A 15,935-nucleotide genomic window follows, 5' to 3' on the forward strand; every position below is an offset into this window, starting at 1 on the left:
AAAAATCCAGTATGCAACTGACGAAAGTAGAAACTTATCATTTCTTATGTCTGTTTTTCTCTTATAATTACTTAATCTTAAGAGCATATTAAATTAAAATCAGAAATCTTTTTCCACTGAAAATATGCTTTTGATTTTACAGCCCTTATAGCTTTTAAATATCCTGAACTTTTAGTACATTGTCTGTTTTCTACCCATTTTATTCAAAGCTGTTAGTGCAGCAAATAAACAGCACATGCTTTGATCTCATTAAATTACAACTTATAGTTCCTAGAGTCATAAATATCATGCCCTTTTCTCCTTTACCCCTCCTCTTCTGGTATGAGGTAGTCTGTTAAATATCACTATCTCCTTGAGTGCTCTGACGTTTACTCAGACAAATAGCAGAGGTTATGAATGCAGCACACAGATAGTATCAGGAATCCTTCATGATTGCCATAATGGTGAACCCAGCATTCAGAACTGTAATACTTAGTTTTATCTAACAACTAAGTTTGGTCTGTTTAACTTTGCTCCACACACAAAAAAAAGAATTCCATCTTATCACAAACCAATAACTGTCCTGGACAAAATCAAACAACAACATAAAAGAAAAATAAAAATTAACTTTGGAAAAATTAATGATTAAAAGTTTTAAATGAGTAATCTAAAAAAATGTTTTTAATACTAGGCTTGATTAGCCTCCTCAGAAGAAGAACAGAAAAAAGTTTTCTTAAAGTTAAAAATAAAGACTACACTAAGAAACACAAAATTCTTATACCGAGAATGTCTGAAATATTAAAAACTATCTGTTAAAATACATTTATAAATTCTTATCCTTTCAGCTATTTGAGTATGGAACTCTTAAAGGCAATAACATTCCCACTTGACCCTTCTATAAACTCTCTCTTCCAAGAACTATTTAGCAGCATGTTTACTGACTTCATGCTTTCTATAGTGACAGAGGCCACCATCACAAGACACATCAGTGTATTTAGGCAGCCCTGAACAAGGTGGCAAGGTCTGGGACAAGGGGGCAAGTGTGCTCAGGAGCAACACTATTCCACTCATTTATACAGACATTCTTTACTTTTTTCATATAAATCCAGCACGGGAAACTCTCCATGGATTTACATAGACCTCATCTCCTTCTACAGGTCGGTCTTATTTTTTTTTTTTTTTACAGGTCGGTCTTAAACTATACATTAGAAATACAATAGTCTAGAAGGCAATGGCAACCCACTCCAGTACTCTTGCCTGGAGAATCCCATGGACATAGGAGCCTGGTGGGCTACAGTCCATGGGGTCGTAAAGAGTCGGACATAACTGAGTGACTAAATAACAAACAATAACGTTACAATGAAATATTTGTTCTTATTTAACAAAAAATACATAATTTAGTAGAGAACTTTATGGGGTATAATATTTTCATAATAATGCAAATACTATTTGAATAGAGGCATATATAACTCTTAATATAATCACCAAATTAATGATTTAATCATTTAGGACAATGGTAACAGTGTCAAAAAAGTAAACTAAAGCAATATCACTAAAAATGTGTTTATTCACAACTATTCAGTCAGTATTGCTTATATTTCCATTCAAAGTTTATATTGATAAAAATGAACAGCCCAGGGAGGAAGGTTCAAAAGGGAGGGGATATATGTATACCTGTGGTGGATTCATTTTGAGGTTTGACAGAAAACAACAAAAATTCTGTAAAGCAATTATCCTTCAATTAAAAAATAAATTAATTTTAAAAAGGAAAAAAAAGAATCAGAGTATTTTCGCATAAAAATTGAACGGTCCATTTAACAATTCTCATTTGAAATGACAGACAAAATTTTTGAATTACAGCTTTTTATCCCTATATTAAAAGAACCATCTTTAGTATTTTTAAATGTGACTGAAATGAAATATTCTTTACATATAAACTGTCCTCTTAGGTAGTTTGTTGGATAGACATAAGACTTTTAAAGGCTAGAGATACATGCTTATTACCATTCTAACATTCTGTACTGGGCTACTCCTATGATCTTACTTCTGGTCCCTTGATAAAGTCCAGGGAATATGAAACCAATTTATGGGCAGTTATACAATCAAGTCAGGAAGATCTTCTGGAGAAGGGAATGGCTACCCACTCCAGTATTCTTGCCTGGAGAATTCCATGGACAGAGGAACCTGGCAGGCTACAATCCATGGGGTGTCAAAGAATCGGACACAACTGAGAAACTAACACTTTCACTTTTTTTATATATAAGAACAAGACTAGATATAATAGTGTTACAAATATTAATGGTCTTTTTAATATTAGCTTAGCATTTAGAAGTCACATTAATCTTAAACCCAAGTGGTCCTGCTTTCCTTGAAATGATACTAAAAGATAAAGCAGTAAAATTCCCTGATTTCTTGAATTATGCACTAAAGTATATGTCAATCATCTGGTAGCACAAACATTCTCAAAACTTAAGCCTGTGTCTCTATAAATAAATTATCTTTATATTTTTAATTTTGGTAAAATTACAGTTAAAAAGTTTTCCAGTTTCTCTCCAGCATGTAAGAAGCTTAGTTACAAGTTTCCATTTGATTCTACCACACATAAAAAGCTGAGCAAACTGAAAATCAACAACTCCTCTTACATCTGTTAAAGAAATGAGGTCATAAGACAAACTGCTGCCTCAAAAATCAGAGGAACGGAGAAGTCACTATAGAAAATCATAAACAGAAACCTTCACAGGCACCAATGCCAAGGTAAGAAAAACTGAACTGTAATTGACTAATTCCTGGAGGCTTAGAGTAGACAATTCTGGGAGTTAAAACATTCAGAAGGATACGCTCAGGGGGCCCTCAAACTTTTGTGACATTTTATCTCAAGGTCCTCTCACAGTGAATATCAGTGAAAAATTCATCCTGCTAGAAGCAGGAGGAAAAGGAACCATTCTGAAATTCACCAATTCATTCTGTTCTTATCAACAAGTCCTGCCTTTATGAGAAATTATTTGACTTGAAATATAAACTACCTGAGGGAAGAGTAATATCCAACTCTCCAACCATATGAGAGTACAATATGAGGTGGGTGGGCAGGGACTGAGGAGCACTGGTGAAATTCACAATCCAAGGGCAACAGGGCCATCTAATCATAAGACACCCATCCCCCCACCTTTATATTACTATAGGCCTATTAACTGCAATTCCTTTCACCCAGTATATCATGTCTGTCTTCCAACAAATAAATTACAAGGCATACTAAAAGGCAAAAAACAAAGTTTGAAGAGATTAAACAAGCTTCAGATCCAGAGTCAGATACTACAGAAATTTAAAACTATCAGACCTGGAATTTTTTAAAAACTATGATTAATATGCTAAAAGCTTTAATAGAAAAAACAGACAAAACATGACAGAATAGATGGATAATGTAAAGAGAGGATGTAAATTCTAAACAAGAATCAAAAAGAAATGCTTCAAATCAAAAACACTGCAATAGAAATGAAGAATGCCTTTGTTGGGCTCAATAGTAGATTGGACATGGCTGAGTAAATAATCTCTCAGCTTGAGGGTATGAAAATAGAAATCCCAAAACTGAAAACTAAAAATAAAAAGACTGAAAAAGGCATAAGAGAACATCCATCAACTGAGGATCACATAGGCAAATTATAACACAAGCATAAAGGGAATACCAGAAGGAGAAGAAAAGAAGGAAACGAAGCAATATTTGAAACACTGATGATTGACTTTCCCCAAATTAATGTCACACACCAAACCACAACCCAAGAAACTCAGAGAACACCAAGAAGAAAATGTGACCAAAAAATTAAACCCAGGTATATCATATTCAAACTTCAGAAAATCACAGACATTTAAATGTCACTTAGTGATTGATCCAAAGGATTTTCTGAGTGTCAGTAAAGACAGGTACTTAATTCTCTTAGGGATAAGGAGGTGGTCCAAAGTGGTATTATTCCATTTAGGGCTTTGAAAAGATTAGGAGAAGGTAATAAGAGGTCATGCTCAGTAAAAACAAAAAGGCCTTGCCTAACTTCTCTTTCCTCTCATACCACTCTCCCCTTGTATCAGAGGAGATATTTTCAGTTGCAAATAATGGAAAATTAAACTAGTCCTAATGAAACTGGTTTAAAAAAATAACAGGGATTCATTGGCTCACAAAACTGAAAGTCTAGAGGTAGGGCAAATATAGGGTTGATCCATTCAGGAACTCATAAATGTCATTAAAGAACAGGATTCTGGCATCACAGAAATCTGGCATCCACATCGTCAGGTTGCTCCTTTTTAGCTTCTCATGATTGTATTAATAGTATGACTGCCAGCCCCAGTAGGGGTTACATTCTTCCTGGTTTATAACCACTGGCTAAGCTCATTTATCTATTCCTGAACCAATGATTGTGGCTAGAGTAATGAAATATGTTTATGGCTTTCTGCCAATTTAGGGTTCCTGTCTCAAGTTGGAGGCATCAAAACAAGAATCTGTGTAAGTTTAGGAAGGACAAAGGGGATATTGATGCTCAGTAAGCAACCAATAAATATCCAATGCACTCCTTCACTCAAAGTGCTCCAGCCATACCAGACTTTTCCTAGTTCCTTAAATATACAAAACTCTTCCCCTTATCAAGGCTTTTGCCGTTCCTTTGCCTGAACTATTAATCTCTTCCCTCCCCCACCACTTTATCTTCAATGTAATAAAGTCACCTATGAAAATATCATCACATCCTTTATTTTTCTTCATATCATTTACAACAATTTTAAATTATTTTATCTGTGTGACTATTTTATATATAACTCCTCCATTGGACTATAACTCAACAAAGCAGGAACATGTTTATCTGTATCCTCAGTGCCATATAGTACCTGGCACATAGAGCTACTCAAATATTGAATGAATGAATGGTGCTAATGAGATTAACATATAGCAAATGCTTATTGATAATACATGTTACCATAAAAATGTTTGCCACTAGTCATGAGTCAAAGAAACAATATTTTGAGTGGGTTAGAACAAATTCATTCATTACGCTTATTGAAATCTTAACTCAAAGTTTATAAATCTGTATTTAAAACATTATCTTTCTACAAATAAAACTATCCAACTTTTCTGATATTATTTCATAAAACTAATTATGTTAGGTCAATTTTTATATAATACAAAAAATTATATCAATCATACCTTCTTTAAACTGTTTATCTCAGATTCTTGCTTTTTATTTAAAGCTGAAAGTCTTTTGTTTAACTGTATTGCTTCTTGTACTGCAACATGAAAGACACTTAGGAAAATGTTATTTCAATGTACATTTTAAGGAAATGCTATTAACATGGACAAGGAAAATGACCTCAATGAAATATATATTTAGTTATTGCTGAATTTAATAATGTTAATTAAACTGCCATTTAATTAGCAATTAAATTTAATTAGCAATTTATTTAATTAGCAATTAGTTATTGCTGAATTTAATAATGTTAATTAAACTGCCAGAGGGATGGTATGGGGAGGGAGGAGGGAGGAGGGTTCAGGATGGGGAACACATGAGAAATAAAAAAAAAAAATGAAAAAAAAAAAAATAAACTGCCATTTAGTATTACCAATATCAGATAAGTTCAATTTATTCATTACAAATAAGTCCATTTAAACATTTTCTATTAAATATGTAAGTTTAAGTAAGATGGAACCTACCATTTTGTTCTAACTTTTCATGATTCTCTTTTACCAATCCAAATTGACCTGTTATTATAGTATAGTATTTCTCAATTTCATTCAGTTGCTTCTGATGATCTTCTTTAGCCAGAAGATGTAACTGGACTTTCTGTTCCTATTTTGAAGAGTTATTTTAAATGTTCTACATACATAAATACACACATTTATTAGATATATATAAAATTTATCATTTTTAATAACTATTGTTATTAACATAAGTATGTCATGAAAAAGTCTCTGAGTATACCTTAGGGAGAAAATGTTAGTTAACAGACATTTCTAAATCTAGGTAAAATTAAAGCATTTTTTTCATATAACAAAACAGTCACTTAAAATTTTATTTCCCTTGTTTATAAAATTTTTAAAAAATCAGTTGGTTGTTCATAGAAAAGTTAATTAGTCCAGTACAGCACTAAGCAAAGTGAGGTGAATATTATTAAAGCAATACTTTTGACAATTTAGGAAATAAATTTTTCTCTAAATTTGCTGGCATAATCATAATATGCATCCTCAAAACTTAGATAATTTTTTTGAAATTAATTTTAATGATACAGCACCTTCTCACTGTGTTAAAAATGGAATCATAAAAACAATATCTATTAGTGACAGGGAGACAATATAATATAGCAGAAAGTTAACTTAAGCTGGGAGACATAGTTGATAAAAACTGGACCCTATGTATCAATATAATATAATATAGGCCTTCACTGCTTTCAGCTAAAGAAGCCTGTCTTTCCATACTTAGAAAAATGACTTTTTTTAAAATTTTATTTTATTTTTAAACTTTAATAATTGTATTAGTTTTGCCAAATATCAAAATGAATCCGCCACAGGTATACATGTGTTCCCCATCCTGAACCCTCCTCCCTCCTCCCTCCCCATACCATCCCTCTGGGTCGTCCCAGTGCACTAGCCCCAAGCATCCAGTATCGTGCATCGAACCTGGACTGGCAACTCGTTTCTTACATGATATTTTACATGTTTCAATGTCATTCTCCCAAATCTTCCCACCCTCTCCCTCTCCCACAGAGTCCATAAGACTGTTCTATACATCAGTGTCTCTTTTGCTGTCTCGTACACCGGGTTATTGTTACCATCTTTCTAAATTCCATATATATGCGTTAGTACCAACAGTATTCTTCACAGAGCTAGAACAAATAATTTCACAATTTGTATGGAAATACAAAAAACCTCGAACAGCCAAAGCGATCTTGAGAAAGAAGAATGGAACTGGAGGAATCAACCTACCTGACTTCAGGCTCTACTACAAAGCCACAGTTATCAAGACAGTATGGTACTGGCACAAAGACAGAAATATAGATCAATGGAACAAAATAGAAAGCCCAGAGATAAATCCACGCACCTATGGACACCTTATCTTTGACAAAGGAGGCAAGAATATACAATGGATTAAAGACAATCTCTCTAACAAGTGGTGCTGGGAAATCTGGTCAACCACTTGTAAAAGAATGAAACTAGACCACTTTCTAACACCATACACAAAAATAAACTCAAAATGGATTAAAGATCTAAACGTAAGACCAGAAACTATAAAACTCCTAGAGGAGAACATAGGCAAAACACTCTCTGACATACATCACAGCAGGATCCTCTATGACCCACCTCCCAGAATATTGGAAATAAAAGCAAAAATAAACAAATGGGACCTAATTAACCTTAAAAGCTTCTGCACATCAAAGGAAACTATTAGCAAGGTGAAAAGACAGCCTTCAGAATGGGAGAAAATAATAGCAAATGAAACAACTGACAAACAACTAATCTCAAAAATACACAAGCAACTCCTACAGCTCAACTCCAGAAAAATAAATGACCCAATCAAAAAATGGGCCAAAGAACTAAATAGACATTTCTCCAAAGAAGACATACAGATGGCTAACAAACACATGAAAAGATGCTCAACATCACTCATTATCAGAGAAATGCAAATCAAAAACCACTATGAGGTACCATTTCACACCAGTCAGAATGGCTGCGATCCAAAAGTCTACAAATAATAAATGCTGGAGAGGGTGTGGAGAAAAGGGAACCCTCTTACACTGTTGGTGGGAATGCAAACTAGTACAGCCACTATGGAGAACAGTGTGGAGATTCCTTAAAAAACTGGAAATAGAACTGCCTTATGATCCAGCAATCCCACTGCTAGGCATACACACTGAGGAAACCAGAAGGGAAAGAGACACGTGTACCCCAATGTTCATCGCAGCACTGTTTATAATAGCCAGGACATGGAAGCAACCTAGATGTCCATCAGCAGATGAATGGATAAGAAAGCTGTGGTACATATACACAATGGAGTATTACTCAGCCATTAAAAAGAATACATTTGAATCAGTTCTAATGAGGTGGATGAAACTGGAGTCTATTATACAGAGTGAAGTAAGCCAGAAAAATGACTTTTAAAAGTTTTTAAAAGAAATATTATGTTAACCGAATCAGTAACACTCTTCAAAAGTTTTTGATTTTGGCATTAGCAGAATCATTGATTGGCTTCGTAACTTTCATTCATTTCTGCCACATGCTTTTGTTTCTACTGAGAGATGAAAAACAAAGAACAATGTAGGCCTATCAACAAGTACTCAGTAATTACTTTCTGAGTGAACTGCTATCTCATACAGTTCCAACACTGGCAATTTGTTAGATTTACCTAGCCAGCGTCTATTTCCCTTACACAAAAGTAACAGAATTTCAAGTATATATTTGAAATACTTCTTCATTACAATCTAGTAGGACTAAAATTCACAGGCTCCTATACTTCCCTAGTAAAGTGTAGGGCATATTACCCCAAATAAACCAACTGATTTCTACTTTACTGGAATTTCAATTGTGAGCAAAAGAGACCATAAAACTAAAGAAGTTCATTTTCCAGTTTTTTAAGGAATCTCCACACTGTTCTCCATAGTGGCTGTACTAGTTTGCATTCCCACCAACAGTGTAAGAGGGTTCCCTTTTCTCCACACCCTTTCCAGCATTTATTGCTTGTAGACTTTTGGATCGCAGCCATTCTGACTGGCGTGAAATGGTACCTCATAGTGGTTTTGATTTGCATTTCTCTGATAATGAGTGATGTTGAGCATCTTTTCATGTGTTTGTTAGCCATCTGTATGTCCTCTTTGGAGAAATGTCTATTTAGTTCTTTGGCCCATTTTTCGATTGGGTCATTTATTTTTCTGGAGTTGAGCTGTAGGAGTTGCTTGTGTATTTTTGAGATTAGTTGTTCGTCAGTTGTTTCATTTGCTATTATTTTCTCCCATTCTGAAGGCTGTCTTTTCACCTTGCTAATAGAGCATGTTGTTCAGCCTCCATATGTTGGAATTTTTAATAGTTTTTCTCCTGTAATTGAGATCTAACTGCATTGTGGTCAGAAAAGATGCTTGGAATGATTTCTATTTTTTTGAATTTTCCAAGGCTAGATTTATGGCCCAGGATGTGATCTATCCTGGAGAAGGTTCCATGTGTGCTTGAGAAAAAGGTGCAATTCATTGATTTGGGATGAAATGACCTATAGATATCCATTAGGTCTAACTGGTCTAGTGTATCATTTAACGTTTGTGTTTCCTTGTTAATTTTCTGTTTAGTTGATCTATCCATAGGTGTGAGTGGGGTATTAAAGTCTCCCACTATTATTGTGTTATTGTTAATTTCTCCTTTCATCCAGCAATCCCACTGCTGAGCATACACACTGAGAAACCAGAAGGGAAAGAGACACGTGTACCCCAATGTTCATCGCAGCACTGTTTATAATAGCCAGGACATGGAAGCAACCTAGATGCCCATCAGCAGATGAATGGATAAGAAAGCTGTGGTGCATATACACAATGGAGTATTACTCAGCCATTAAAAAGAATACATTTGAATCAGTTCTAATGAGGTGGATGAAACTGGAACCTATTATACAGAGTGAAGTAAGCCAGAAAGAAAAACACCAATACAGTATACTAACGCATATATATGGAATTTAGAAAGATGGTAACAATAACCCTGTGTACGAGACAGCAAAAGAGACACTGATGTATAGATCAGTCTTACGGACTCTGTGGGAGAGGGAGAGGGTGGGGAGATTTGGGAGAATGGCATTGAAACATGTATAATATCATGTATGAAACGAGTCGGCAGGCCAGGTTCAATGCACGATGCTGGACGCTTGGGGCTGGTGCACTGGGACGACCCAGAGGGAGGGTATGGGGAGGGAGGAGGGTTCAGGATGGGGAACACAGGTATACCTGTGGCGGATTCATTTCGATATTTGGCAAAACTAATACAATATTGTAAAGTTTAAAAATAAAATAAAATTAAAAAACACAAAAAACTAAAGAAGTTCAGTGGTGACCCTATCCAGACTGATATGAGACCTCTGTCCTGGGTTCCTACATCCTGCTTCACAAACTCTGGTATTAACCTAGTCCCTGTTCATTTTCAAAACTATTCCTGACTCTCTGATTGTGTCTCTGCTAAATTTCCTTTTGCATAAGTTAAACAGAGCCATTTTATACTGCTTAACACCAAAATACAGGCAGTATAGTAAAGTGGTCAAAAGATAAGTCTGCCTATGTTTAAATCTTGCCTTTGTAATTTAGTTGCTGTGTAACCTTGGGAAAATAATCTACCCTGTCTTTAAAATAGATTATAACAGCATCTCCCTCATAGAGTTGTGAAGATAACACAAATTATTAATAATACATACATAGCACTAAAACAAGAGCTTGTTACATAACAAGTACAGTATAATGTTTTGTTATTATTATTCCTTAAATGATAAAGGTGCCTTCAATAGATTAACTAGTTTTTATTTGGAATAAGAATAACCCTCTGTAATATTAATAAGGAACACATGTTATAATTTAAGTTTTACCTAATTATATTAACTTGGCAAATCTGGTGAACATCTTTTCAAAGGTTTTTTTTTTAATGATTTTAAGCAAAATGATAAGCTGGCAACATTTCTAAAAGATCAGTTAAATTTTTTCCATGTACTTCTATGGGCTTTTCAAATTCACTACTTAAGTTATTTGAATTAAGCATGCAGCAGTCATAAATTCAAACAAACTGACAAGTACACTAACTCCTGAGATCTTACGCTTACCTGTTCAGTCGCTTCAGTCGTGTCTGACTCTGCGATTCCATGGACTGTAGCCTGCCATGCTCCTCTGTCCATGGGATTTCCCAGGCAAGAATACTGGAATGGGTTGCCGTGCCCTTTTCCACTTATGCTTACCTAAGTAGTCACTATTATCAATAACCAAACAATGAAAAATAATGACCCATATTCTGTTCCTCTAAAATACCACTTAATTCTCTAATCTAGAGGTCCATCTAGTCAAAGTTATGATTGTTCCAGTAGTCATGTATGGATCTGAGAGTTGGATTATAAAGAAAGCTGAGCGCTAAAGAATTGATGTCTTTGAACTGTGGTGTTGGAGAAGACTCTTGAGAGTCCCTTGGACTGCAAGGAGATCCAACCAGTCCATCCTAACGAAATCAGTCCTGAACATTCACTGGAAGGACTGATGCTGAAGCTGAAACTCCAATACTTTGGCCACTTAATGCAAAGGACCAACTCACTGAAAAGACCCTGATGCTGGGAAAGATTGAAGGTGGGAGAAGGGGACAACAAAGGATAAGATGGTTGGATGGCATCACGGATGTGAGTTTGTGGCATCACAAACATGAGTTTGAGTAAGCTCCAGGAGTTGGTGATGGACAGGGAAGTCTAGCGTGCTACAGTCCATGGGGTTGCAAAGAGTCAGACACGACTGATTGACTGAACTGAGAGAATTACACTCCTTTCAGGAAATGTATAGCAACCCAATACAATCTCACTAAAGATTGGTCTAAAAACATTTTTTTCAATTTAAGGAATTCTCTCAATCTACAAGTCAGATCAATTTTCATATAGCCTTTATGAGAATACTGTCCACTACATATATTCAGACATTAATACTGTCAATGCCTGCAAAGGTTAACTAATCCTGATAATTAAGAATGCAGCAAAGGGGAATTCCCTGGTAGTCCAGGTGTTAGGACTCTGCACTTCCACTGTAGGGGGCACAAGTTCGATCCCTGGTTGGGGAACTATGATCCTGCATGCCGCATAATGCAGCCAAAAAAAAAAAAATGCAGCAAAGATTAAAGTGAGTTTATAGGTATTCTCTACATACATAGAGCTGTATACACATTAGATAAGTTTGTGATATACCCTATTCCAACATTCTTTGCTTGAAGCCAAAGTTGGATTAAAATGCAGTTTCATTTGTTCTGCATGACACAACTTCTGATTTTCAAATACAATTAGTCTATTCAGTGGCCATGATAAATGTTATAAAGTCCTTCAAATCACAGTAGGCACCTATAGCTCACTGGCTCATATAGGACGCCACAGGACTGTTCACATGTGAACCTAGTTGGCTGCCTTGATTTAGTTTTGAGATGAAGAGGGCAGTTTGCCACTAACTGCATGACCGTCAACAGTTTAAATTCTTTGGGAAGCAACAACAAAAAGCAGATTGGTAACACCTGCCTGAGAAACCTAAGAACATTATAAAGAATAATACAACTATAGTGATGGTGCCGTTATAACATTACATATGTGTGTGTGTTAGTTGCTCAGTTGTGTTCAACTCTTTGTGACCCCATGACTATAGCCCACCAGGCTCCTCTGTCCATGGAATTCTCCAGGCAAGAATACTGAAGTGGGTTTCCCTTCCTTTCTCCAGGGGATCCTCCCAGCCCAGGATCGAACCCAGGTCTCCAACAATGCAGGCAGATTCTTTACCATCTGAGCCACCAGATGGTACCATAATAAAGATTATGACTAAGAAATTGCTGAGTATATAGTGTTTTTGTTCTTTTTAACTCTGTGAATTGTGTCAACTTGCTTTCTCTTTCACACAATTTTACTAATAAATGCAAAGACTGTTCACAAGAAAATAATGTCAGGATTCACTGCTTTCTAAATACATATTTTAAACAAATTTAATCTTTGAAAATCAAGATTAGAGGAAAACAGCATATACATAATTATGAGCGTGTGTGTGTATGTGTGTGTGGTCTAAAAGTTTACTTAAAAGACCCTTAAGGCACTTAAAATAAAAATAATTTAAAAATAACATTTACACTCAACTTCCTACAACTATCAGATCAGATCAGATCAGTCGCTCAGTCATGTCCGACTCTTTGTGACCCCATGAATCACAGCACACCAGGCCTCCCTGTCCATCACCAACTCCCAGAGTTCACTCAGACACACATCCATCGAGTCAGCGATGCCATCCAGCCATCTCATCCTCTGTCGTCCCCTTCTCCTCCTGCCCCCAATCCCTCCCAGCATCAGAGTCTTTTCCAATGAGTCAACTCTTCACATGAGGTGGCCAAAGTACTGGAGTTTCAGCTTTAGCATCATTCCTTCCAAAGAAATCCGAGGGCTGATCTCCTTCAGAATGGACTGGTTGGATCTCCTTGCAGTCCAAGGGACTCTCAAGAGTCTTCTCCAACACCACAGTTCAAAAGCATCAATTCTTCGGCACTCAGCCTTCTTCACAGTCCAACTTTCACATCCATACATGACCACAGGAAAAACCATAGCCTTGACTAGACGAACCTTTGTTGGCAAAGTAATGTCTCTGCTTTTGAATATGCTATCTAGGTTGGTCATAACTTTCCTTCCAAGGAGTAAGCATCTTTTAATTTCATGGCTGCAATCACCATCTGTAGTGATTTTGGAGCCCAAAAAAATAAAGTCTGACACTGTTTCCACTGTTTCCCCATCTATTTCCCATGAAGTGATGGGACCGGATGCCATGATCTTCGTTTTCTGAATGTTGAGCTTTAAGCCAACTTTTTCACTCCCCACTTTCACTTTCATCAAGAGGCTTTTTAGTTCCTCTTCACTTTCTGCCATAAGGGTGGTGTCATCTGCATATCTGAGGTTATGATATTTCTCCCAGCAATCTTGATTCCAGCTTGTGTGTCTTCCAGTCCAGCATTTCTCATGATGTACTCTGCATAGAAGTTAAATAAACAGGGTGACAATATACAGCCTTGACATACTCCTTTTCCTATTTGGAACCAGTCTGTTGTTCCATGTCCAGTTCTAACTGTTGCTTCCTGACCTTCATACAAACTTCTCAAGAGGCAGATCAGGTGGTCTGGTATTCCCATCTCTTTCAGAATTTTCCACAGTTTATTGTGATCCACACAGTCAAAGGCTTTGGCATAGTCAATAAAGCAGAAATAGATGCTTTTCTGGAACTCTCTTGCTTTTTCCATGATCCAGCGGATGTTGGCAATTTGATCTCTGGTTCCTCTACCTTTTCTAAAACCAGCTTGAACATCAGGAAGTTCACAGTTCACATATTGCTGAAGCCTGGCTTGGAGAATTTTGAGCATTACTTTACTAGCGTGTGAGATGAGTGCAATTGTGTGGTAGTTTGAGCCTTCTTTGGCATTGCCTTTCTTTGGGATTGGAATGAAAACTGACCTTTTCCAGTCCTGTGGCCATTGCTGAGTTTTCCAAATTTGCTGGCACATTGAGTGCAGCACTTTCACAGCATCATCTTTCAGGAATTTAAAATAGCTCAACTGGAATTCCATCACCTCCACTAGCTTTGTTCATAGTGATGCTTTCTAAGGCCCACTTGACTTCACATTCCAGGATGTCTGGCTCTAGGTCAGTGATCACACCATCGTGATTATCTGGGTCGTGAAGATCTTTTTTGTACAGTTCTTCTGTGTATTCTTGCCATCTCTTCTTAATATCTTTTGCTAATAAAGCAAAGCTGCTCATTTTCTCCTTTCTTGTTTCCTTATAGAGACTGATTTGAAAAGTCTCCATAAGGAAATAAATGAGCAATTAGTTCATATAAGTAAATTCTGAAGACAAAGATTTAAAACCCAAAACCAAACTTTATATATTCATCATTCTATTTATATACTTATAAATAAACTTTATATATTTCCTCATTTTGCAAATTATCTTTCAATTTCTTCAATATAAACCCGAAATAAATCAATGGGCTATAAAATTCACTTTTAAAAAACTCATGGTAACCTTAAGATATTTTCACTTTTTTGGTCACAACTTAAAAACACTAAAGTTACATATTTTATGTGTACAGATATATATATTATAATCACAAAGATTATTTCCAGACAAATAGTCTAAAAATATTCTATTCTGAATGAAATAAGTGGTAATTGCAAATCTCATCAAAACCTTCAATGCTAAAATTTTGTTATAATTTAATAAAGAAAACTAAATCCTTCTTGTAAGTCTTTTCTTTAGAGGAAAAGTAATAAACAAAAAAGAAATAAACTGTAACTAAGAGATGGTTAGATAAGTTTTTATTTTGTTCATTAGTTCTATTGGTTACTCAGTTACACAAAGTAATCACCTATACCAAACAGGAAAGATTTTCATCAATGACCAAATCAATTAATTTGATGTTCGATAGTTTATTTTTTACCATATTTTGTTGTATTTGTCTTATTGGTAATGATCGATATGATCATTTGTTCAAGAGAAGGTTTTGGTACTTTTAGAGACAGATGAATCTTTCCATTCATAATTGAGTTAATTTATCTAGAGACAAGCCACCACTACATGAAAATCACCTTACTGAATTCCCACAAGAAAGAATTTTACTAACAGTTAAGAGCCTGCCTATAGGAAATCATGAACTTCTTTATAACATTAGATTAGTACTATTTTTAAATGATTTCTTTTGGGACACAACTTTATCAACTGCTTCCCAAAGTCCTGCCTTGACACAAATGACAATCTTTTTCCTGTCTTGCACAGTCAAGTAATATAAAAAGATAATGTGCTAATCTGAATAAAATTAATTGGATTTTTGAACACTGTTTACTACTTCCCTGGTGGCTCAGTGGGAAAGAATCCGCCTGCCAATGCAGGAGACAAGGTTCAGAATCTGATCTGGGAAGATCCCAAAAGCTGCAGAGCAAACTAAACCCACGCACCACAACGACTGAGCCTGTGCCCTAGAGCCCTCAGGCCTCAACTACTGAGCCTATGTGCCACAACTACTGAAGACCACACACCCCAGAGCCAATGTCCGTAAGAGAAGCCACTGGAATGAGAAAGCTGCACGCTGCAACTAGCAAGTAGCCCCTGCTCACCACAACTAGAGAAAATTCTGCTCAGCAATGAAGACTCAGCACAGCCAAAAATAAATAAACAAATGTCTTTTTTTAAGTCACCTGAACTATATAAGAA

At 35.8% G+C, this 15,935-nt stretch overlaps 1 protein-coding gene across 50 annotated transcripts in view; it reads right to left on the reverse strand.

Moving 5' to 3' along the window:
* CCDC73 (coiled-coil domain containing 73) overlaps positions 1-15,935 on the reverse strand; it is a 153,583-nt gene that overhangs the window by 51,636 nt on the left and 86,012 nt on the right. For 27 of the 50 annotated variants that reach the window (XR_015142222.1, XR_015142221.1, XR_015142220.1 and 24 more), the window contains 2 exons: positions 5,666-5,801; positions 5,162-5,241 (listed from right to left, as the gene is read on the reverse strand). The exons of the other annotated variants lie outside the window; for them this stretch is intronic. Coding sequence is in view for 20 of the 27 variants with exons in the window: in XM_086341002.1 (XP_086197128.1) it covers positions 5,162-5,241; positions 5,666-5,801 (216 nt within the window). In the remaining 7 variants the exon portion in view is untranslated. The remainder of the gene's footprint in view (positions 1-5,161; positions 5,242-5,665; positions 5,802-15,935) is intronic. 50 annotated transcript variants of the gene reach the window in all.

Source organism: Bos grunniens, chromosome 15, assembly GCF_055505025.1.
Source record: "Bos grunniens cultivar Pamir isolate PY7600 chromosome 15, Bosgru_T2T1.0, whole genome shotgun sequence".
Taxonomy (NCBI): domain Eukaryota; kingdom Metazoa; phylum Chordata; class Mammalia; order Artiodactyla; family Bovidae; genus Bos; species Bos grunniens.